The 24368-nt window shown below is 38.1% G+C and overlaps 1 protein-coding gene across 1 annotated transcript; it reads left to right on the top strand.

The window, feature by feature from the left end:
• Window positions 1-1340: 1340 nt before the first annotated feature.
• Window positions 1341-10878, top strand: LOC128249579 (uncharacterized). The gene is made up of 3 exons (XM_052973471.2): window positions 1341-1495; window positions 8747-9055; window positions 9816-10878. Exons 1-3 carry the CDS (start codon window positions 1462-1464, stop codon window positions 9989-9991), a joined length of 519 nt encoding a protein of 172 aa, XP_052829431.1. The 5' UTR covers window positions 1341-1461; the 3' UTR covers window positions 9992-10878.
• The last annotated feature ends 13490 nt before the right edge of the window (window positions 10879-24368 follow it).

The raw sequence follows: 24368 nt of genomic DNA, 5'->3' as shown, positions 1-24368 counted from the left end.
TTTAAGGGAATATTAGTATCTATTTGGACCCCAATTGGAACATTATACCAGATAGATTCTGTTTGTTTTCTTTTTCTTATTCATTGTGTGGTAATCTATCTTACACATTTTTCTGCCTGGATTATTCAGTTTATGTATATTCTGATTTGTGTTGTCATTATAACTACCTTCCATCCCATCTATGTCCTTAACCCAGGTGTCTAATTCAAGTGTTTCCCTCTTCCTAGGTTTTCTGCGATTTTACACTGATTATGTCCACCTTCAGAATGACCCACAATATGGCCGCTTCGATATTCAGACAGTTTCAAGGCTTCTTTTGTACACGGCATGATTAAACTGTTACATATAGAACCTGAAACATAAAAATGTCAATTAATAAAAAATATAAACCCTTACTAGTTAGAATAAACATAAAAAGATGTTTTATGGGATATATATTTACTTCTGTTATCTCTGTATATATATATATATATATATATATATATATATATATATATATATACATACATATATTCTTGTTTGTTTCTATGCTATAATAAAAACAAGTTTACATTAAACTGAAGGATTACTCAATACATTTGGTTAAGTACAAATTTATTATTCTTTAACAAGAATAGTATTCACAGTAACTTTGAGGTTTAAGCCAGCTAAGCCATCATCAAACTGTGATGCATTTGAGTTCATCTTGGCTTTATGTAGTCTCTGTTAAATTAAACCTTTCTAATGGATCCCTAGTTCTGTTGAATGATAATTATGTTGTATGTTAGGTTGTGATGGGTAGCTGTTGTGGAGAATTTTTATCGATTAAATTTGAAGATGTGCTTTTGTTTAGAATTTATTCATACAGGTAGAACTTTGTATTTATGTGTGTATATTTAGATGTGTCATCTTCAGATCATGGGTGTCCACAAAAGAATGTACTTAGGTTGTTGGTGGGCAGATATGTCATTCTGTTTAATATACAGCATCGATGCATAGCACCCATGAGTGCCAGAAGATGGCCCTATGTACACTCACTACCTCCGCTCTCTCGGGTCATCTGTCCTCACTGTCAGAGATAATCTTGACAATAATAATTTTGGATCTGACATCCAGTTTGTTGTAATATGAAAAGTTAAGTTGATTCAGTTGGTCTTAGAAATTGTTATTGCAGCTAACCCTGTCAATTTTTTAACTCAGAATCTTAGAAGGACAAACACTAAACAACACTAAAGTATTTAGCCTGGTATTTTACCCTTTTTGTAACCTTCAACACCTAAATAAACACTCAAGAAAGAGAGAAACGTGTTAAGTTGTTTGCTGAAAGATTTAGTCTTTTTGCTATTTGTAGTAAAAACATCAGAAAAAAGGTAAGTCGAACAAGGAAACCAACACATTTCCTGTTAAGTCAGTATTTAATTGGAGGAGTTTGTGATTTTCCTTAGAATAGTCACTGTAATCTACAGTAAATGTGTCATTAGTATGCAGGTCAGAATATTGCTTCTGCTTCTGGCAGGTAAGTTTGCAGTGATATTTTTCTCTTTTATATTTTTAAGACATATTCTTGATAAAATACCTGTCCACTTGATTTACTTCTCCGTCCTCTATTACATTTTGAAGTTGAAAAAGATATCCTGAAATCTGTTCATTGTTATATATTGATATGGTGATATATTGTTTGTAAAACTGTAACTTATATCAAACTGGTATGATAATAATAAGATGGTGATTTTTTTTTTCCTTACTTTTCCTTTCTTATTTTTTGTTATTTTTCAAATTCAAAATCATATTGATTAAAAGTGTGTTGCATACAACAATGGTTATGAAGCAACAGACTAAAAGCTTTCTGGATTAAAGTGATATATAGCAAAATTGAATCTCTTTCTTTCACTTTGTAGTGCACCAGGCACTGTATACAATAAATTCAGCATCATCATCATCATCGTCATCATCATTATTATAATTGTCATTGCTTTACTTCTCAGTGCACTCAGTCTTGTTTGCTCTGGTAGATTCTGTGAGAGTGGACTGGGCCTCTTTCCACACATTGTAAGCTTTGATACTTGATTGTTAATTATTGTGGGAGATATTCAACATCCAAGTACCAATCTCAAAATCCTAGCTGTCTCCTTTAACCCTTTTGTACTAATCTGCCTGTGACTACCTTCTGGTTCTATGATACAAATGTCCTGTTTTAAAGTCATCTAAATCAAACCTGTCCATCAAAATTTCACGTTAATTTAAGTTCTAAATGTCAACTCAATAATGACTGATTTATTTTACTAAATCCTTCATTATTTTCAAAATAAATTGAAACAAAGGCAGTGCATTCCCACAGAAACATGGTAACAGAGAGTTAATGTTCCACCAGTACCATTGTAAGCTATGTACCATGGGTGCTATAGCACAGGTACTCTGGAGACTTATGAATCCTTTTTGAGTAGGAGGAATGTATACAGAAATGCATCACCCAAGCCAACAAGCACCCAAAGATGGCTTTGTGTCCCTCTCAGGTTACCATTGTTATAGTGTTGGATAGAATATGTAGCAGTATTTGGTCTGGCTCTTTGCACTGGCTTTAAATTTTGCTGAGGCCCACTTAACCAATTCACTTTTTTATGGGGGTGAGGTGTTAATACGTACAGACCAGTACTGGTGTTGATTTTCATTTTCTGTCTCTTTGTCTGTCTAGCCATCTATGTGTCTATCTGTCTCTCTCTATCCATACATCTCTCTTTTCTCTCTATCTCTTCCTCTATCTCACTCTTCTCCCACCTCACTCTTCTCCCACCTCTCTCTTCCTCTAACTCTCTGTCATTCTAATCCCTCCCCATCCCCCCTCTCTCTGGAAGAAATCAGTTGTGATCAGACTAGAGAAGAATGGGTTCCACCAGTTTTCAATGTCCAAAACATACTGCATGTTTTGATGGTGTTCCTACAATTCCATTAGAAATTGAGGGCCCAAGGCAAAGCAAGATTAAATAATATAGAGATACTGATGTCTGAATGGGAAACAATAGGCTTACCCCTTTGAACCAACCATATTTGGCCTGCATTTAAACCAACCATATCTGGCCAAAATATTCTACCTGCTTTATGTTCAAACAGACCAGATCCAGTCTCTCATACCTACCTCACAATATCAGTCTAAAAAATAAAGAATCTCATCATTGAAATCTTGAAGCTGCAAGATAACTAATTATTAATTCAAATTAATGTGGATAAATAAGTATTTGATAAATAAGTATTTGATACAAAAGTATTTGATAAATAAGTATTTGATACAAAAGTATTTGATAAATAAGTATTTGATACAAAAATCTGAATACTAAAGGGTTAAGAGCTTGGAATTTTGATGATATTACAAAAGAAGGCTCTGTCCCATTTTATGCTTTGTTTTTTGGCATGTGGATACTAGTACATGTATGAAGTCTTTCTGAGGTACATGTGCTTTTAAGTCATCATTATTGTCATATCATCCATTTCATATAATAAAATGAGCCAACAAACAAGTTCCTACATGGTTGTTTGCACTACTAGAAAAAACAGTCAGATCTCATCCAAATCTTAACCCTTTAGCATTTAAATTGACCATAGGCACAGGTGTGGCTGACTGGTAAGAAGCTTGCTTCCCAACCACTTGGTTCTGGTTTCAGTCCCATTGTGTGGCATCTTGGGCAAGTGTCTTCTACTATAGCCTCAGGCTGACCAAAGCCTTCTGTGTGGATTTGGTAAACAGAAACTGAAAGAAACCCTCTACATATGTATATATACATACATATACACATATGTATATATTTATGTGTGTCTGTGTTTGTCCCCCCACCCCCACTATTGCTTGATAACTGATGCAGGTGTTTTTATGTCCCTGTAACTTACAAGTTCAGCAAAAGACACCGATAGAATAAGTACTAGGCTTATGAATAAGTCCCGGGGTAAATTTCTTCAACTAAAAACCCTTTAAGGTGGTGCTCTAGCATGGTTGCAGTCAAAAAACTGAAACACATAAAAGAATAAATGAATATCCAGCTAAAATATTCTACCCGTTTAATGTTCAAATCAGCCTAATCCAACCTCTAACACCTACCTTACAATGTCATTCTGAAAATAAACAATCGCATCACTGAAATCTGGAAACTACATGACTAATGATTGATTCAAGAACAATGTGAATAGACAAACATTACATTCAGCAGAGTAATATGAATTCTAAAAGGCTAATAAAAGAAAGAAGTATACATTGGTTAACTGTTGTTGTTATTGGCACTCACTCCATTGCTTACGACGTCGAGGGTTCCAGTTGATCCGATCAACGGAACAGCCTGCTCATGAAATTAATGTGCAAGTGGCTGAGCACTCCACAGACACGTGTACCCTTAACGTAGTTCTCGGGGATATTCAGCGTGACACAGTGTGACAAGGCTGACCCTTTGAATTACAGGCACAACAGAAACAGAAAGTAAGAGTGAGAGAAAGTTGTGGTGAAAGAGTACAGCAGGGTTCGCCACCATCCCCTGCCGGAGCCTCGTGGAGCTTTAGGCGTTTTCGCTCAATAAACACTCACAACACCTGGTCTGGGAATCGAAACCGCGATCCTATGACCGCGAGTCTGCTGCCCTAACCACTGGGCCATTGCGCCTCCACACATCGGTGAATAAACACTGGAGATAAAAGAGAGAAAAAAATGAGATTATCAATATTTAAATTTTTCTGGCCATATGTGTGCTTGTGGGCTAAACAAGAACGACAGTGGTAATGTTAACATGTTACTTATAACGAGAATTAAAAAGCTAACTAGAAATCATTCTGTGGGCAGGGAAAGAAAATATATTAGTAGATGACTAATATGTTTTCCATATATTTAAAAAATTTTCCCATGCTTGAAACATGGGGAAAGAAAAAAAAGAAATGAAAATGAAAATGAATAAATAAAATATTAATCATTGTTAAATATCATATTTTTTATCATGCTTCATATTTATGTTTAGTTCATTTTTTAATTCTCCACTCATTAAATAATGTTATCATTAACTCTAACCTTAACCTTAACCCTGATTTAAAAGCCCTACAGCTGTTAGTTAGCTTGCTTTGTCTTTCATCCCACTGGGATTAGTAAAATAAACATATGAAGCCAGTGTTTACATCAAAGAAGTTTAATATCATCATCATCATTTAACGTCCATTTCCCATGCTGGTATGGGTTGGACAGTTTGACAGGAGCTAGTAAGCTAGAGGACTATGCTAGGTTTCATTGTCAGTTTTGGCATGGTTTTTGTGGCTGGATGCCCTTCCTTGCACAAATCACTTTGCAGGGTACTTTTTATGTGGCACCAGCACTGGCAAGGTCTGTTTTGGCACAGTTTTTACAGCTGGTTACCCTTCCTAATGCCAACCACTTTACAGTGTAGACTGGATGCTTTTCACATGGCATGTTGTCCACTACAGAAATATTGAATCAGTAGTTGGCTTTTTTTTTTTTAGAAGAAACAAAGAAAGAAGCTTTTTCAGACTATTGCTTATGGGTATGTGGTCCAGTGGGTAGGGTGTTGGGCTCATGCATATAAGGTCATAGGTTCAGTTCTTGGATTGGGCAATGTTGTGTCCTTGGAAAAGGTGCTTCGTTTCATGTTGCTTCAGTTACTTGGTTGAAAATGAATGCCAACCTATTTGACTGCTGGTGGCTGGTACTCATTTTCAACAAGTCAAGGGATATGTCAGAACCAAGAAGGTGTCCATGTCTGCTCATGAAAACATGGATATCTAAATGTATGGTACATGTTACCAGGTCATATTCTCTTGTGACTGACAGCTATGAGCTGGTTTTTTTAAACTTAAACACTTATATAGATGCAGGTGTGGCTGTGTGGTAAGACTCTTGCTTCCCAACCACATGGTCCTGGGTTCAGTCCCACTGCATGGCACCTTGGGCAAGTGTCTTCTACTATAGCCTTAGGCCAACCAAACTTTGTGAGTGGAAACTGAAAGAAGCCCATCATGTATATATATATATATATATATATATATATATATATATACACACACACACATGCAGCAATATCAGAGGAAGGTTAACAGGGAAGATAGTTTTTGTGTGAAAAGTGCACAGGTACAATTAACATTAAAAATGTACAGAAAATAGAATCCATCACATGCTAGAGGGGAAAACTAGAAGTAGTTGATAGCTTCTGTTACCTAGGTGACCAAGTCAGTAGTGAGGGTGGATGCTCCGAGAGCATAGCTGCTAGAATAAGAATAGGCTGGGCAAAGTTCAGAGAGCTCCTACCTCTGCTGGTAAAAAAGGGCCTCTCTCTCAGAGTGAAAATCAGACTGTGTGATGCCTGTGCATGAACAGCCATGCTACACGGCAGTGAAACATGGGCTGTGACTGCTGAAGACATGTGTAATGTCAGTGTGCATACACAAGAGAGTGTAAATGCTCTGAGAAAAAAGTTGGGCATAAGAGGCATCAGATGTAGTGTGCAAGAGAGACAACTGCACTGGTATGGTCATGTGATATGTATGGATGAGGACAGCTGTGTGAAGAAGTGTTGCACTCTAATGGCTGAGGGAACCTGTGGAAGAGGTAGATCCAAGAAGACATGGGACAAGATAGTGAAGCATGATCTTCGAATGTTGAGCTTCACAGAGGTTATGACAAGTGACAGAGACCTTTGGCAATATGCTGTGCTTGAGAAGACCTGATGTCAATGCAACTGGCTCATTAAAAGCACCCTTAAAATTTTGGGTGATATGCTGTGCTTGTGAAGACCTGTCAAGCCGAGTGAAATCATAGTTGTGACTGATGCTAGTGCTGTCTGACGGGCACCCCTACTGGAGGCACATAAAACACACCATTCAAGTATTGGGCCTCACGGAGGCAGTGACATGTGACTTTTGATGATATACTGTGCTTGTGTAGACCTGTAAAGCCAAGTGAGACTGTAGTCATGACCAATGCTGGTGTCAGGTCAATAGCATCTGTGCCAGTTGCACGTAAAAAACACCCACTACATTTTTGGAAGGGCATCCAACCATAGAAATCTTACTAAATCAGATGGGAACCTAGTGCAGCACCCCAGCTTACCAGTTTTCAGCCAAACCGTCCAACCCATGCCAACAGACGTTAAATGATGATTATAATGTGTATATCATGCGTGTGTGTGTGTGTGTGTGTGTATTTATGTTGTTATGTCTGTGTTTGTCACACCACCATCGCTTGACAACTGATGTTGGTGTGTTTATATCCCTGTAACTTAGCAGTTCAGCAAAAACAACTGATAGAGTAAGTACTAGGCTTACAAAGAATAAATTTTGGGATTGATTTCTTTCCCTACAAAATTATACTGCATTAGTAAGCATAAGAGAAACTCTCATATTGGCTTTTGGTGCAAAACGCATTCTTGTTTATATCTTTAGCAGGGAGATAAATATTTACCACCAGATCACATGATTTCAACCTTGCTTGGTTTTGTCAGTGATGGACACTCAACCACTAGAAATAGTAATGATTTATTCCCCCGCCAGCAATATATAGAATAACAGTGCCCAAATAGACACTGGGGTCACACTAAGCCAGTGAGCTTGTTAACTAATACTCATAGGCAACAAAGGCAGTAATAATAACAAGAAGTAATATTTATTCCCACTTAAACATGGATGTTCTGTTAAAACAAACAATATGAGAGATTCTCTCGTGGTATCTTTCACAGTATAGTTTGTTCTAACAGAACACCCATGCTTAAGTGGGTATAAATATTATCTCTTGGTATTAATACTGCTTCTCTCGCTAATATTTTTTAACAAATATAAATGTATAATCTACAAAGAGAAGCTGTAGGCTTCAATGTAGTCGTACATTCATGTATTCTAACTCACCAATTTTGAATGAATCATCCACATCTGCTGGATGGATGACCTCCACTGTTGTACATAAGCATATTTTCTGTCCCTATAAATTCCTATATCATTTTGTAGAAGTTTTAATGGTAATGTTCTACCAATATTCTTCGTGTTGAAATGTTAAAAATATCTTTTGTGTTTAGATGTGGGTGATATGTCATGTCGTATTTTGAAGGTTACACTTTTGAAATCCAAGAACAGATGAGGATGAGGATGATGATAGTGGTGGTGGTGACAATGATGACAATAACGATGTTGATATAGCTTGACATAACTTAATTTTTTATGATGTGCATGGATGATTATATTCTTAAAATAATTTCCTAAGAAAATTTGTGAAAAAAACATTTAATATCTAAATAGAAGTTGAAAAATTAAAAAAAAAATTCCTAAGTACATATATAGGTGCAGGAGTGGCTGTGTGGTAAGTAGTTTGCTTACCAACCACTTGGTTCCAGGTTCAGTCCCACTGCGTGGTACCTTGGGCAAGTGTCTTCTACTTATAGCCTCGGGCCGACCAAAGCCTTGTGAGTGGATTTGGTAGACGGAAACTGAAAGAAGCCTGTCGTATATATGTATATATGTGTACATACACATACATGTGTATGTGTTTGTGTGTCTGTGTTTGTCCTCCCACCATCGCTTGACAACTGATGCTAGTGTGTTTACGTCCCCCGTAACTTAGCGGTTCGGCAAAAAGAGACCGATAGAATAAGTACTAGGCTTACAAAGAATAAGTCCTGGGGTCGATTTGCTCGACTAAAGGTGGTGCAACAGCATGGCCGCAGTCAAATGACTGAAACAAGTAAAAGAGTAAAAGTGTAAAAGAGATACATAATCCATATTCTTTAATTCTATATTTTTGCAGGATATTTTGCCCAAGTGAAGGCTCAGGCTAATTTTGTTTGTCCTGCACCCAATGGAATTTTCCCAGATTTTGCCAGTACAGGCTGCACTATGTTCTGGCGTTGTAACAACTGCCTCCCTGTAAGAGACAGATGTGCAGAAGGGCAGCAGTTTGACTATGCCCGCACACTATGCGATGCAGATGCTAATGTCTTCTGCAATGACCAAAGACGGAACTTTCAGCCTCAGCCAGGCGCTTGGCAATGTCAACCTAATAATGGTGGCGGTGCAGGAATACCAAACAATTTCAATCCAGTAGTACCAGGACAAGGTAAATTCCTCCTTTCTTTTTTATTTTTCCCAACCACTGTTTACTTAATAAACATCATCATTATCAACAATGTCAATTAGCCAATGACAGAGCCTCTTGCTGGTTGTTTGATCAACAAGAAACAGAAATCAAATCTACCTCAAAATACAGCCGGCCAACATTGAAAAAAAAAAAGAATGGTCATAGTGCTGGGATATCTTTGATAATAAGCCTGATCAGTCATGGGATAACAACAAAAACAACAGCAGCAGCAGTAGCAGCAATAACAACATCAACAGCAGCAGTAATAGCAGCAGCAACAACTACCTTAACATAGTCATTCTTAATGCAGTCCGGCTGATTTGAACATGAATATACTTATCACTGTTGTGTTTTGTCATCATTTTGGTTCTTGATTTTTACCATGCATATGACAATTCATTATTGGCTGGCAGATATCATCATAGATCAGTAATCAGTTTTGTTTGCTGGAATTATAACCAAGGCCATTGGTTCTGGTTAGATTCATTAGTCCTGGAAAGGGGAGGGGGGTTTCTGGCTGATGAGACATATCCAATGTTGAAACACCAGATGTCCCAGAATTCCTTGTACTAATGAATCAATTGTTTGTTTATTTTGCACTGACATTGTAGGGTAGGTATGAAAGGCAGGACCTGGCTAGTTTGAACATAAAACAGAAAGAATATTTTGACTGGATATGGCTGATTTAAATGTTAAAAGGTTAATGCTGTTTCATCTTTGTCCCTCTCTCTCCATACAGGTGGTCGAGGTGTGGTGATTAATTTACCACCGAACATTCCACAATTCAATGTCCAGCAGTGTACTTTGATTCAAAATCAGTTGAATACATTTTTCTCCCAGATGATTCAAGCAATGACCAACAATCAATGTCCTGGACCACAGTGTGTTCTACCAATAATAGCTGTTCAATGTTAATTAATTAATTAACCACAGATGGTTATTAATATCTGTCAGTCAATCTACCTATATTAGCAGTTAATTGTTATTGATTATACATTGTAATTGATATCAGTAATTATCATGTAACTCAGTCAATATACTAATAATCTTTATCTAATTTTGGCACAAGGCCAGCAACTTTGAGAGGAGGGAGTCTAGTCGATTACAGCAACACCAGTGCTCAACTGGTACTTATTTTAATGACCTCTGAAAGAATGAAAAGCAAAGTTGATTATACTGACATTTGAACTCAGAACATAAAGAGCTAGAAGAAATGTCACTGAGCATTCTGCGCTGTGTGGTAATGATTTTGCTCATTGGCCACCTTAATTAATACATTAATAATAGCTGTACAATGTTAATTAATCAATTAATCATTCAGAGTAATTAATAAAAGTAGCTATTATGTAGCTCAATCAGTCTACCAGTAATAGTTGTTCAATTAACCAAACAGTAATTAATGTCAGCAATTATTATGTAGTCCAGATAATTTACTAATAAGTTGTAAAATGTTAATTAACTAAGCACAAATGGTAATTAATACTACGAATTATTATGTTTCTCAATCAAGTTACTAATAATACCTGTCACCCTTGTGTCTTTTCTACCACTATTATAATGACCTCTGCTTCTCAGAGATAACTGATATCCTACCACCTCTTCTCAACTACTTTCTGCTCTTTATATTTTGATTTCAAATCCTGCCAAGGTCAGCTTTGCTTTTCAGCCTTCCAGGGTTGGTAAAATACAATACCAGTGGAATACTAAGTTAATGTAATTAGCCAGTCCCCTTTTATCATATGTAAAAATAATTATATTTTAAATATCTTATGTAAGGAAACTTAAATAAATGAATGAAATGATTCGGTCTTTGGTTATTTATTTAGTAGTTTATATGTTGTTGTTGTTGTTTAACCCCAGGTCTACCATCATGAAGTGGAGGCGCAATGGCCCAGTGGTTAGGGTAGAGGACTCGCGATTTCGTTTTACCAGACTGGGCGTTGTGAGTGTTTATTGAGCAAAAACACCTAAAGCTCCATGAGGCTCTGGCAGGGGATGGTGGCGAACCTTGCTGTACTCTTTTACCACAACTTTCTCTCACTATTTCTTCCTCTTTCTGTTGTACATGTATTTCAAAGGGTCAGCCTTGTCACTCTGTGTCACGCTGAATATCCCCGAGAACTACGTTAAGGGTACACGTGTCTGTGGAGCGTTCAGCCACTTGCATGTTAATTTCACGAGCAGGCTGTTCTGTTGATCGGATCAACTGGAACCCTCGACGTTGTAAGTGATGGAGTGCCAACAACAACCCCCATGCAGTAGGAGTATACTTGAAGGTGTCCCCGCTGTGACTATCCTGTCTTTTTATTCAGATATAGCGTGTCTACAATTACATGCATACATACATATGCATGCATGATGGTTGCAAACTTGTGTTCAAGTATTGCCATTACCTGATCGAAAGTCCCACATATGCATGCAATGGCTACAACCAGCCATTTTTGTGACAGGTCTTACTTTTTTTCAAGTGATGCCTGTGCATGATGATTTTTTTTATTTACTGTTGGGAAAGGATTTGCACAAATCCAATTCTACTCTCTGAACATGGGCAGCATAAACTTGAAAAGAAGAACTAGTCTACATCATCGAATATTGTCAGTGTCGCAGGTTTTCTCTCAGAGTTTTTCTCTCCTAGAGAGATGCTGTGACAACAGAGAAACCTCTCATTCACAATGGGCCAACCACAGCCTGGACACAGCCAGATATTTCCATGTTCCTGTATAAACATACATGCACACATACACATGTACACATATTGTTGGATGGCTGTTGACTGCTCATGAGATCTTCCGCCCATTGACAGGTCTTATTTTTCATCTTGCAGGGTGTCCAACAATTACCCTCCTCAACAAGCAAGCTTGATGGGGTTGCCAGTTTAGTCCCTGACGACCCAACCACACAACAGGTCGTAGTGGGTTACATGTTACCAATAGCATGCAAGAGTGACCTTACATACATACATACATACATACATACATACAGTGGTTGGACAAAATAATGGAAACACCTAGCATCATAGCATCATAATTTTGAAATATCTATTAAACCATCAAAAGCTTGTTTATTTTTATGTCTTTTGATTTATTATTAGTGTTGCTTAATATCCTTTGCTAAAATTGCTGTTTCTTTTCAGATAATGTCAGAAAAAGGTAATTAAAATTCATTAAATGACAGATCTATTGGACTTTCAAAGAGGTTAAATTGTTGGTGCTCATATGGCAGGTACTAGCGTAATGAAAACAGCTAAAATGTTTGGTGTATCAAGAAGTACTGTCTCAAAAGTAATGACAGCCTTTTAGAAAGAGGGAAAAACCTCCTCTCTGAAACAAAACTCCGGAAGAAAACCAAAACTTTCAGAAAGGGACCATCGGACTCTTACACGAATTGTAAGAAAGGAACACAAAAGTACAGCTCCCAAAATTACTGCAGAGCTTAATGACCACCTTGAGAACCCAGTTTCCACAAAAACTGTTCACTGGCAGCTGCACAAAGCCGGATTTCATGGGAGGGCTGCAATCAGAAAACCACTACTTTCAAAAACAAACATTGCAAAGCACTTAGAGTAGAGTAAAAACCTACAGAATGGGTCCCTAGAGTAGTAGAAGAATGTTATTTTCTTGGACGAATCATCTTTTACCTTATTTCCGACCACTGGTCAAGTATACGTGTAGAGACAGCCAAAAGAAGCATTTGACCCAGACTGCCTTCTTCCAACTGTTAAACATGGAGGAGGATCTCTGATGATCTGGGGGGCTATATCTTGGAAATCCACTGGCCCAATGATTTCCCTTCATGGCAGAATTAATAGTCAAGACTATTTAAGTATTTTAACTGATCAAATTCATCCTATGGTTGCGGAACTGTTTCCAGAGGGAAACGCAATCTTTCAGGATAATAATGCACCAATTCACCCAGCTAAAACTGTTACTGAATGGCATGAGGAACATTCTAGTGAAGTTGAACATCTTATCTGGCCACCATAGTCCCCAGATCTCAATATTATTGAACATTTATGGTACATTTTAGAAAAACAAGTAAGGAGTCGATATCCTCCACCATCATCACTACAAGAACTGGAGACTGTTTTAGCTGAAGAATGGACAAAAATTACTTTGGAAACAATACAAACTTTGTACGAATTCATATCTTGTAGAATTCAAGGTGTAACTACTGCCAAAGGCGGTCCTACCCCATATTAAAATAAATTTGTTTGAAATTTTAAGGTGCTTCCATTATTTTGTCCAACCCCTGTACATACAAACATACATACATAGCCATCTATGTATCAAACTTAATGTATATATATATATATATATATATATATATATATATATATATATATATATTGTTACTGCCATATTTATCCAGAAATAACATTTCTTATGCTGTGTTAAAAAATACAGTAAATATCAGAAAGAGATGAAAATTCATCCCAGCAGCAGCCAGTTAGAGAGCCAGATGCATTTTGGCATTTTGGGGATCTTTTTAATGGCACCTCCTCACAGCCATCTACATGCTGAGAATTCATTGTCTCTAACGTAGGAGAAAGTGAATTAAACATTCACTGATGTTGCAAAAAGCGGCACAGCTGATTAAAAATCCAACAAACGCAACTGAGGTATTATTAATTTAAAATAACCATCTATATACCATACTTGATATATAAATAGATGGATTTTTAAAATTAAATACTGCCTTAATTGTGTATAACAGATATATATATATATATATATATATATGTATTTATATATATTTTTATACCAAAATTAGGCAAAAATATTGTATCTGTTAACAAACGTAGCAAAATACTCACAAGTGACTTTTTGTATTTATATCGATTTAAATGAGAGCCCAAAACTGATCCATTGAAAATACTTTATTATAATAATGAAAATGACCTATGATTATTTTGATGCAATATCCAGATTGATTCATACATATTATAAAATATGGGATACTGCATCTCCTCAGGGCCTTATTAGTAGTAGGCAGACAATAAAAATAGATAACATTCATATACAACATTCATAGTTCATCATCATCATCATCATCATCGTTGAACGTCCGCTTTCCATGCTAGCATGGGTTGGACGATTTGACTGAGGACTGGTGAAACCGGATGGCAACACCAGGCTCCAGTCTGATTTGGCAGAGTTTCTACAGCTGGATGCCCTTCCTAACGCCAACCACTCAGAGAGTGTAGTGGGTGCTTTTACGTGTCACCCGCACGAAAACGGCCACGCTCGAAATGGTGTCTTTTATGTGCCACCCGCACAAGCCAGTCCAGGGGCACTGGCAACGATCTCGCTCGAAAATCCTACAGGAGCCAGTCAGGCGGTACTGGCAACGGCCACACTCAAAATGGTGCATCTCATGTGCCACCCGCACAAGAACCAGTCCAGGGGCACTGGCAACGATCTTACTTGGCTTGCCGAGTCTTCTCACGCACAGCACATTTCCAAAGGTCTCGGTCCGTAGTCATCGCCTCGGTGAGGCCCAATGTACGAAGGTCTTGCCTCACCACCTCAGCCCAGGTCTTCCTGGGCCTACCTCTTCCACGGGTTCCCTCAACTGTTAGGGTGTGGCACTTTTTCACGCAGCTATCCTCCTCCATTCTCACCACATGTCCATACCAGCGCAATCGTCTCTCTTGCACGCCACAACTGATGCTTCTAATGTTCAGCTTTTCTCTCAAGATACTTACACTCTGACGGGTATTCACATTGACATTACACATCCAACGGAGCATACTGGCTTCATTCCTTGCGAGCTTACGTATGTCCTCAGCAGTTACAGCCCATGTTTCACTGCCATGTAGCATGGTTGTTCGTACGCATGCGTCATACAGTCTGCCTTTTACTCTGAGTGAGAGTCCCTTTGTCGCCAGCAGGGGTAAGAGCTCTCTAAACTTTGCCCAGGCTATTCTTATTCTAGCAGCTACACTTTCAGCGCACCCACCCCCACTACTAACTTGGGGGTGGGTGCGCTGAAAGTGTAGCTGACCTATGAAAATATGCAAAAAAACAAGTTGAAAAGACATGAGATGTTATACAACTGTACATCATAACGTACATCATTATCATTATTATAATAAAGTATTTTCAATGGATCAGTTTTGGGCTCTCATTTAAAGTGGTTGGCGTTAGGAAGGGCATCCAGCTGTAGAAACTCTGCCAAATTTAGATTGGAGCATGGTGTTGCCATCCGGTTTCACCAGTCCTCAGTCAAATCGTCCAACCCATGCTAGCATGGAAAGCGGACGTTAAACGATGATGATGATGATGATGATGATATATATATATCCATTACACACAACTGTAGTTCTACAGTTGGTGTACACATTCTCTAACAAGTTCATGTAGTCTCCTTTGACTCCCTTTTCCTCCTGTGTTTTTTGTATATCATCAATTTCTAGGGAATCAAAAGCTTTTTCAAAATCCACAATTGTAGAATTGACTGTTTAGGGTTGATATCAAAATTGGTAAAAGAGTCAGACAAGGAGATACCATATCACCCAAATTATTCACGTCTATATTAGAAAAGGTTTGCAAAAACACATATTGGTCAAATAAAGGAATAAATATAAATAGAAGCATGCTAAATCATCCCATATTTGCTGATGATGTTGTACTAATTTCTAGGAGCAATAAAAAAAAAATCAACAGAAGTGCTCAGAGAACTAAAAGAAGAAAGAAAAAGAAATGTGAACTCAGAATTAATTTTAATAAAACAAAGATACTCTCAAACCATCTAATCACAGCTAGAAATGTAGTAATAGATGATGAAATAGTTGAACATGTAAACTAATGCACCTATCATCATCATCACCATCACCCCCACCACCACCACCACCACCACCACTACCACTACCACCACCACCAACACCTATCTTTGATAAATAATTAGCTTAAAGGGAAAAAACACCAAAGAAATTGAACAACAAATACAATTAAAATGGACAGCTGTTGGTAAATTGAATCACATCATTGTGATTCAATTTACCAAAGGCTATAATTTGCCAAAGGCAGTAATCTGACAATAATTTGGCTATAATTTACCAAAGGCAGTAATTTGTCTATGTGTCTAAAAAGAAAGGTCTTCGACCAGTATGTGCTGCTTGCCTTTATACATGCATCAGAAACATGGACTACAAACAAGACCATTGAAAATAAATTAAGAGCAACACAAAGATCGTGGAAAGGAGAAAACTAAAGATTACCAAAATGGGTAAGTGGAGAAATAACAGGATAAGAGTAGCAACAGGTTTAATGGATATTATCTGGAAAATAAAAAGTTTGAAATGGTTTTTTGCAGGATATGTATTTAGATGAAAAGATAACAAATGGAATACCAAACTGACACCGTGTCCAGAAAAAAAAAAGGAGGGAAGGACCATGTAGAAGCTGGAATGAAGTCCATGGTTGATGGAGAGAACATACGAGTCATTTGTCCATGTGCAAAGGTGATGATAATGATATATATAATGGGCTATTATCAGTCTTTGTTAACCAGATCTAATCAAAAGGCTTTGATCAACCCAGAGCTAGATTAGGAGACACTTGTTTGCACAACACACCTGTCCTCACTTATTACAGTAATTACAGTAATTACAGTTCACATCACAGGACCTCATAAAGAATACTCTTCTCCTATTTCTTTCTTCCTGGAATTCACTTTCCATCCATGTTTACTTCAAAGATGTCTTTTTACAGAAATCCAGATTAAACATCAATTGTGTTGATCATTGCTGATCTTGGAGAGTGTGAAAAGTGAATTAGAAAAGAAACAAAGAAAACAAGTGAGGAGAAAGAAATTAACATGAGACAGATTGCTGCTTTCCTATCAAGAATGACATTTTTATCTACTTAACACTCCAGAAATTAGTGGTATTTAATGGACACGTGAATTATCCCTGTGATTTATTCAAGTGTTAATCTAATCGCTTCATTGAGACTTCTAGAGATATCTAAGTCTGTCACAACTGATACCTGGTTAATTCACTGTGGTAAATTCATTAGGCTAATTACATCACATTAAATACATTGTCTGTAAATTTTACTGCATGGCACTTTCATCACAACATAGTAATTATATCACAAACCAATTCATTATCAGTAAATTTATCAACATGCCAAGTAGATTGTTAGTAAATTCAGCACCAAGTCAAATACCTGTAATTTATTGCAGATAAATTCATTGCCATCTTTTTTTTTTTTTTTTTTTAAACAGAATAAATACATTACAGAGCATTATTTAATGGTATTCAAGAGGCCTCATTATCACATCATCATCATCATCATCATCATCATCATCATCATCATCATCATCATCATCATCATCATTTAACATCCATGTTGGAATGGGTTGCATGGCATGACAGAAACATATGTATCCAAGAAGGCGGCGAACTGGCAGAAACGTTAGCACGCTGGGCGAAATGCTTAGTGGTATATCGTCTGTCTTTATGTTCTGTGTTCAAATTCCGCCGAGGTTGGCTTTGCCTTTCATCCTTTCGGGGTCAATAAATTAAGTACCAGTTACACACTGGGGTCGATGTAATCGACTTAATCTCTTTGTCTGTCCTTGTTTGTTCCCTCTATGTTTAGCCCCTTGTGGGCAATAAAGAAATAAGAAACATGTGTATCCAATGACTGCATGGAGCTCCAATGCCTGCTTTGGCATGGTTTCTATGGCTGGATTCCCCATCCTAATTTCAACCATTTTACAGTGCGGACTGGGTACTTTTTTTCAAGCCTCCCACACACACTATTGAGGTTGCCATGTAGTTTGTAGGACTAAAAGCCCTGGGGTTGGTCATGGTTCAGCTTTATATTAAGGGATTAGAGGAATGGTATGAGGGAGGTGGAGCAGAGCAGGTTTCCTGCAGAGGGATCTGCATGGCTACAAAAACAAAAACAAAATCCATAAAAAATAAACGCGCGCGCGCACACACACACACACACACACACACACACACAATCTCAGGCAGATTAGAGTGAATATGGTTAAGTATGTGAGAATAGAATTCTGTCAAGACTAATCTGTCTATGCTGAACACAGCAAAGATTTTTACCTGCTTGTTCATGAATAGTTCTGAGTGCAAGATGATGGTTATAGTCGAATGAAGGATAAAGCTATATTCAACCACAAAAATAACTGGATTTTCTGGGAGAAGAGTAATTATCAAATACCAATAGACAAATTCATGTCTGTGAAAGAACCAAAATTTGATTGATTTCTTTATTCTCAGATTGCACAAACAGTTTCATAAAAGGCTTTTGAAATACAATGTTGCTTGCAAATTGTTTCTTTGTGAAAAATTAATCATATGTTCTCATTTATCTTTCACAAAACCACTGATGGATAGATTGTAATTTTCTTCATAAATCTTAATGTCAATCTTTGTATTGCATCTACTCCCTTTGAGTAAAGCTTCTTACTTCTTTTCTTTTAAACCTTACTTCCACCATCTTCTCATGGAGCATTGTATTTTACATGTGTTCTACAAATTAATGCCTGTAGATTAAACAACTGTTAGACCAAGTTCTAATAACTGAATGATTGTCAAAGATTTAGCAGTTAAGTTTATTGTCTGTGTCAGTTTGACTATAATCCTACAAAATCTATTGTTTACAATGGAAGCACAATATGGAATTCCTACATACTTCTTTTCCTCATATTGAGCATAGACGCATCCCAACAGTAATATGATCAATCTATGCTGCTGATTTAGGTACCACAACGTAAAATACAAAACCACTATTTGGAGTGCAATAGCTTAATTCTTAAACAGTTAAGTGTTGCAGCACCATGTGCCAAAAATCCACATGTGCTATAATTTCAGAAGCCATACATTCCATCATAGATGTTATGAATGCATAATTCCACAGACAAAAAGACATACAACAGAAATAATTCTTTTCATTAGTATTATTGCAAATGGAAATGAGAAAGATTTTCCTTTTTTTTTCTTTTTCTTTTTCATAATATCATAGATCATATTCATGAGTTGATAGAGTCTTCCCTGCCACACCTTTCCTTTGTGGAAGGATGCATTATATATTCTTGGTTAATTAAATTGAGTATTTTCTAAGTGATGTGCTCATTTAGAATTATAAATACCCTACTTCAAGGAATCCTGTGTGTTCAGTGTTGCCAACATTCACCTGCTTCCAAGCAAAATAATTTTCCATATGGTTGGATATGTTTCCCTGGAAGATAGGAGTGAATAGCACCAGTGGTAGAATAGAAATGCTCATTTATAACTATTGCTCAGTATTAAGTATGGAAACACATGTGAGTGTGTATGTAGACACACACACATATATAATTATGAAGGGCTTCTTTAAATCAGAAAGTAAATTTTTAACCACATAGGCCTATATAAAAATATATATATATATATATATATATATATATATATATATATATATATATATGCATATATACGTACGTATATGTACATAATTACATCTATATGTATATATATAGGCACCAGTACCGCCTGACTGGCCTTCATGCCGGTGGCATGTAAAAGCACCCTCTACACTCTCTGAGTGATTGGCGTTAGGAAGGGCATCCAGCTGTAGAAACTCTGCCAAATCAGATTGGAGCCTGGTGTAGCCATCTGGTCTCACCAGTCCTCAGTCAAATCGTCCAACCCATGCTAGCATGGAAAGCGGACGTTAAACGATAATGATGATGATATGTGGGCACAAGACGTCATGAAACGTTTACAACAGAAAAGTATGAAGCACGAGTACATGGAACATGGGCTATTCTTTCAAACAATGAAAAACACATATGGAAAACAAAACAAACATAAAGAACGACCCTTCATCAGTTGTTGCCTGTTTCTCTAGTCTCATATTTTGAGCATTTAACAACAATATATGCTTTCGATAAAACAGTTGCTCCCGCAAAGCAAATTAAATAAAATTTGGGATTTTGTTGAGGGTCAAAATAGGTAACACAAACAGGACAGTGAAAACAAACAGAAAGGGCTGCTGAGCCTAAACGCAGTTGTGGTGGTGAATGCGTAAATCAAGCTTGGACAGGAGACAGGCAAGAACATGTCTTCCTTGTTCCAGCTACAATAGAGAGAAAGAAAGAAACACATATCCACTCGCAAGGCTTTAGTCAGCCTGAGGCTATAGCAGAAGGCGCTTACCCAAGGTACCACACAGTGGGACTGAACCTGAAACAATGTGGTTGGGAAGACTTTTTAACCATGCATCTATGCTTACATCTCTCTCTCTCTCAAAATATATAAAAATATATATACATACACACATTCATACATACAGACATATATACAGGGTGCGGCAAGTATACTATCATCTAAATTATGCAAATATAAAAATAACACTGACATCTCATTTTAACAGATATATTTACCAAGATTACATAAAAATATCTTGAAATATCAAAGTGTAAATTTATTCAATAAAATCGCCATTGGCTTCAACCACAGCCTCCAGACGATTTTGGAATCTCCTTTAACTCTTCTGGACAGTCTCCTTGTTGAAATTGGTGGATGCTGCCGTAATTCTTGCCTTCAGTTCATCTTTGGTGTTACAAGAAGTTTTGTTGATCTCTTGTTCAACTGTGCCCCACACATAATAATCAAAGGGGTTGCAGTCGGGGGAGTGAGGTGGCTAGATGTTAGGGGTGATGTGGTCACAGAAATTGTCTGACAGTTATGACAGTTCTTCTGCTTGTGTGGCATGGTGCAGAGTCCAGTTATTAGATATAGGGTCCTCCAGCAGCCACCCTCTCGAGCCAGGGCAGCACTATCTTCACCAGTAGGCCTCCATGTTGAGTATGAGGCCATGTGGGAAGATGAACAGAGGCATAACAACGTCATCACTAGTGATCAGTCCAAATACCATGATGTTGACTGGATGTTTGATTTTTATCATTCTCAGTACATGTCCTCAGATTGACACCCAAACACTGAAATGTTTGTATTGGAGCTTCTAGTGTACAGCAGTACAGCATGTCATTTCCAAATTTCTGGTAGAGTGAATTGCACCATGGTGCTGTTTTTTTTCACAGATGGTGCCCAACTGACCCCACTATACTATGTAGTGGACAAAATCAAAAACAAACAATGAGCATGAGCGAAATTAAAAATATAAAATGGCAACAAATTACCCATTGCACCCTGTATATATGTATGTATGTGTGTGTGCATGTAGAGAAAGGGAGAGAGAACAAGAGGCTTTTAAACACATAATTGTATATATATATATATATATATATATATATACACACACACATACATACATACATACATATGTATTATGCATCAGTGTCTACTTTGGCATGGTTTCTACAACTGGATGCCCTTCCTAATGTCAACCACTTTACCGAGTGTACGGAGTATCTTTCCTAGTGACACCAGAACTAGTGAGGATACCATGCAGCCTCTAAAACTATGAATCCTTCAACTAAGTGGGGACTACAGTAAAGAGAGTGAGGGGTGGCTTTATGCAAAGAGATAAGAGGTAAAATATAAAAGACAAGGCCAGAACAGACCAGGTTTCTTGCTGTTAAAGAGCAACAAAACTATTCACTGTGGTGTATGCGTGCGAGAAGATGTAATCGCCTTACCTTGGTTTTCCTTTCATCAACTGCGAGTCTGTCTTGCGGTATCCGATCCTTGAAGCTTGCCCCGACCCAAAGAACACCAGGAATAGCAGCTGCTTCTCCCAAACCTAGACCATCGCTTAACACGTCTTGTCCTGACCACAACCCCGTTCGAAAAGGGCACGAATGCCGATCGAGGCTCCCTCTGCCCTTTTTCCCCTTCCGGTCAACTCGCCCTTCCGGTCAGCCTCCCCAGACACTGACGTCATACCATATTCACATAATAGAAAAGTTGGTGGGAATAATTGGAGTAGAGTTGAAAAGAGAGATAAAATAGTGGTGATAAGGGCGAAATGCTTAGCGGTATTTCGTCTGCCGTTACGCTCTGAGTTCAAATTCCGCCGAGGTCGACTTTGCCTTTCATCCTTTCGGGGTCGATAAATTGAGTACCAGTTACACACTGGGTCGATGTAATGGACTTAATCCGTTTGTCTGTCCTTGTTTGTCTCCTCTATGTTTAGCCCCTTGTGGGCAATAAACAAATAAGAATTTGTTGAGCAAACATGAGGATGTTAGTGCAGCACAACTTATTGAAATTATTTGGGTATAGGAAGGGGAATAAGCTATGGACTTCCCGTGATGTATTCCAAGATCCATGTTATTTCGTCCAATTGTGGATAGGTAATATAGTCGTTCTTAGGAGGAGGTTTTCAGGAAGGGTGAATTTAGGTAGTAGTTCACATTATGTTTACATAGAAATACAGTGGTGGATTTGGAGATATGGTCCGTGTTATGGAAGTGAAAGTTTATATGTAAAGTGCCAGCTGTTTTCCCATTTACTTCAGCTCTGGTCTTTGCTAAATTAACATAAGGCCCTTTGATTCCACATCTGAAATTTCCTTTCTAATTTTGCTACAGTGAGAGCTGTGCAAGCCATTTACAGAGACACTGTCAGTAAGGTGAGGGTTGGCAATGAGTACAGTGAAGAATTCCGAGTAGAGGTAGGAGTCCACCAAGGTTCTGTCTTCAGCCCCCTCCTATTTATCATAGTCCTCCAGGCTATAACAGAGGAATTCAAGACAGGATGCCCCTGGGAGCTCCTCTATGCTGATGACCTTGCACTAATTGCTGAGTCACTATCAGAACTAGAGAAGTTTCAGGTGTGGAAGCAAGGACTAGAATCGAAGGGCCTTAGAGTCAACCTAGCTAAAACCAAAGTCCTAATAAGTAGGAAGGTAGAAAAAACACAAACCCCTTCAGGTAGATGGCCCTGCTCAATCTGTAGAAAAGGCGTAGGTAGAAACTCTATAAGATGTACACAGTGCAAGCTACGGACACATAAGAAATGCAACAATATCAAAGGAAGGTTAACTAGGAAGTTAGTTTTTGTATGTAGCAGATGTTCAGGTGCTATAAACACTGTAAATGTGCAGAAAACAACTTCTGCCACATTCCAGGGAGAAAAACTAGACGTAGTTGATAGCTTCCGCTATCTAGATGACCAAGTTAGTAGTGGGGGAGGGTGTGCTGAAAGTGTAGGTGCTACAATAAGAATAGCCTGGGCAAAGTTCAGAGAGCTCTTACTTCTGCTGGTAACAAAGGATCTCTCTCTCAGAGTAAAAGGCAGACTGTATGACGCATGTGTATGAACAGCCATGCTTCATGGCAGTGAAACATGGGCCATGACTGCTGAAGACATGCGTAGGCTCGCAAGGAATGAAGTCAGTATGCTCCAATGGATGTGTAATGTCAGTGTGCATACTAGACAGAGTGTAAGTACCTTGAGAGAAAAGTTGAACCTAAGATGTATGAGTTGTGGCGTGCAATAGAGACAATTGCACTGGTATGGTCATGTGGCAAGAATGGATGAGGATAGCTGTGTGAAAAAGTGCCACACCCTAGCAGTTGAGGGAACCTGTGGAAGACCTGGGATGAGGTGGTGAGGCAAGACCTTCGAACATTAGGCCTCACCGAGGCAAGGACTTCTGACCGAGACTTTTGGAAATATGCTGTTCGTGAGAAGACCCGGCAAGCCAAGTGAGACCTAAATCCAAGGCCTCTGCCAAGGGTGTAGCCAGCCCACTTATGCATAACATTCCTTCATTGTACACTAAACTCCGTTTGCGAAGACTTTTTGAGGCAAGTGAAATTGAAATCGAACTAAATTCGACGACTGGCACCCATGCCAACGTCGTCTCCTTCATTGGACACGAAACTCGGCTTGCGAAGACCTGTTGGAGCAAGTAAAAGCAAAATCGTGATGGCACCTGTGCCCAGCATCGCCTTCCTGGCACTTGTGCTGGTGGCACGTAAAAGCACCCACTACACTCTCGGAGTGGTTGGCGTTAGGAAGGGCATCCAGCTGTAGAAACTCTGCCAAATCAGATTGGAGCCTGGTGTAGCCACCTGGTTTCACCAGTCCTCAGTCAAATCGTCCAACCCATGCTAGCATGGAAAGTGGATGTTAAACGATGATGATGATTCAGCTATAACTTTCACCATTTCTTGTTCATCTTAGGATTGCATGAATCTTCTGGAACACAGCATCATGCCATTTGTTGCAGTCCTTTATCATCTTTTCAGTCAAGTTCAACTTCCTCAGATCATCTTTAACTACATCTTCACACAACTGTCTTCCTTTTTATAGTTTATTTTCACTTGGATTGCTCTGTATATCTATCCAACTGCCATTCTCCATTCA

This window comes from Octopus bimaculoides, chromosome Z (assembly GCF_046866305.1).
Source record: "Octopus bimaculoides isolate indiv1 chromosome Z, ASM4686630v1, whole genome shotgun sequence".
NCBI classification, from domain to species: domain Eukaryota; kingdom Metazoa; phylum Mollusca; class Cephalopoda; order Octopoda; family Octopodidae; genus Octopus; species Octopus bimaculoides.
Note: the sequence above shows the minus strand (reverse complement) of the source record. Positions and strands in the feature narration are given on the sequence as shown.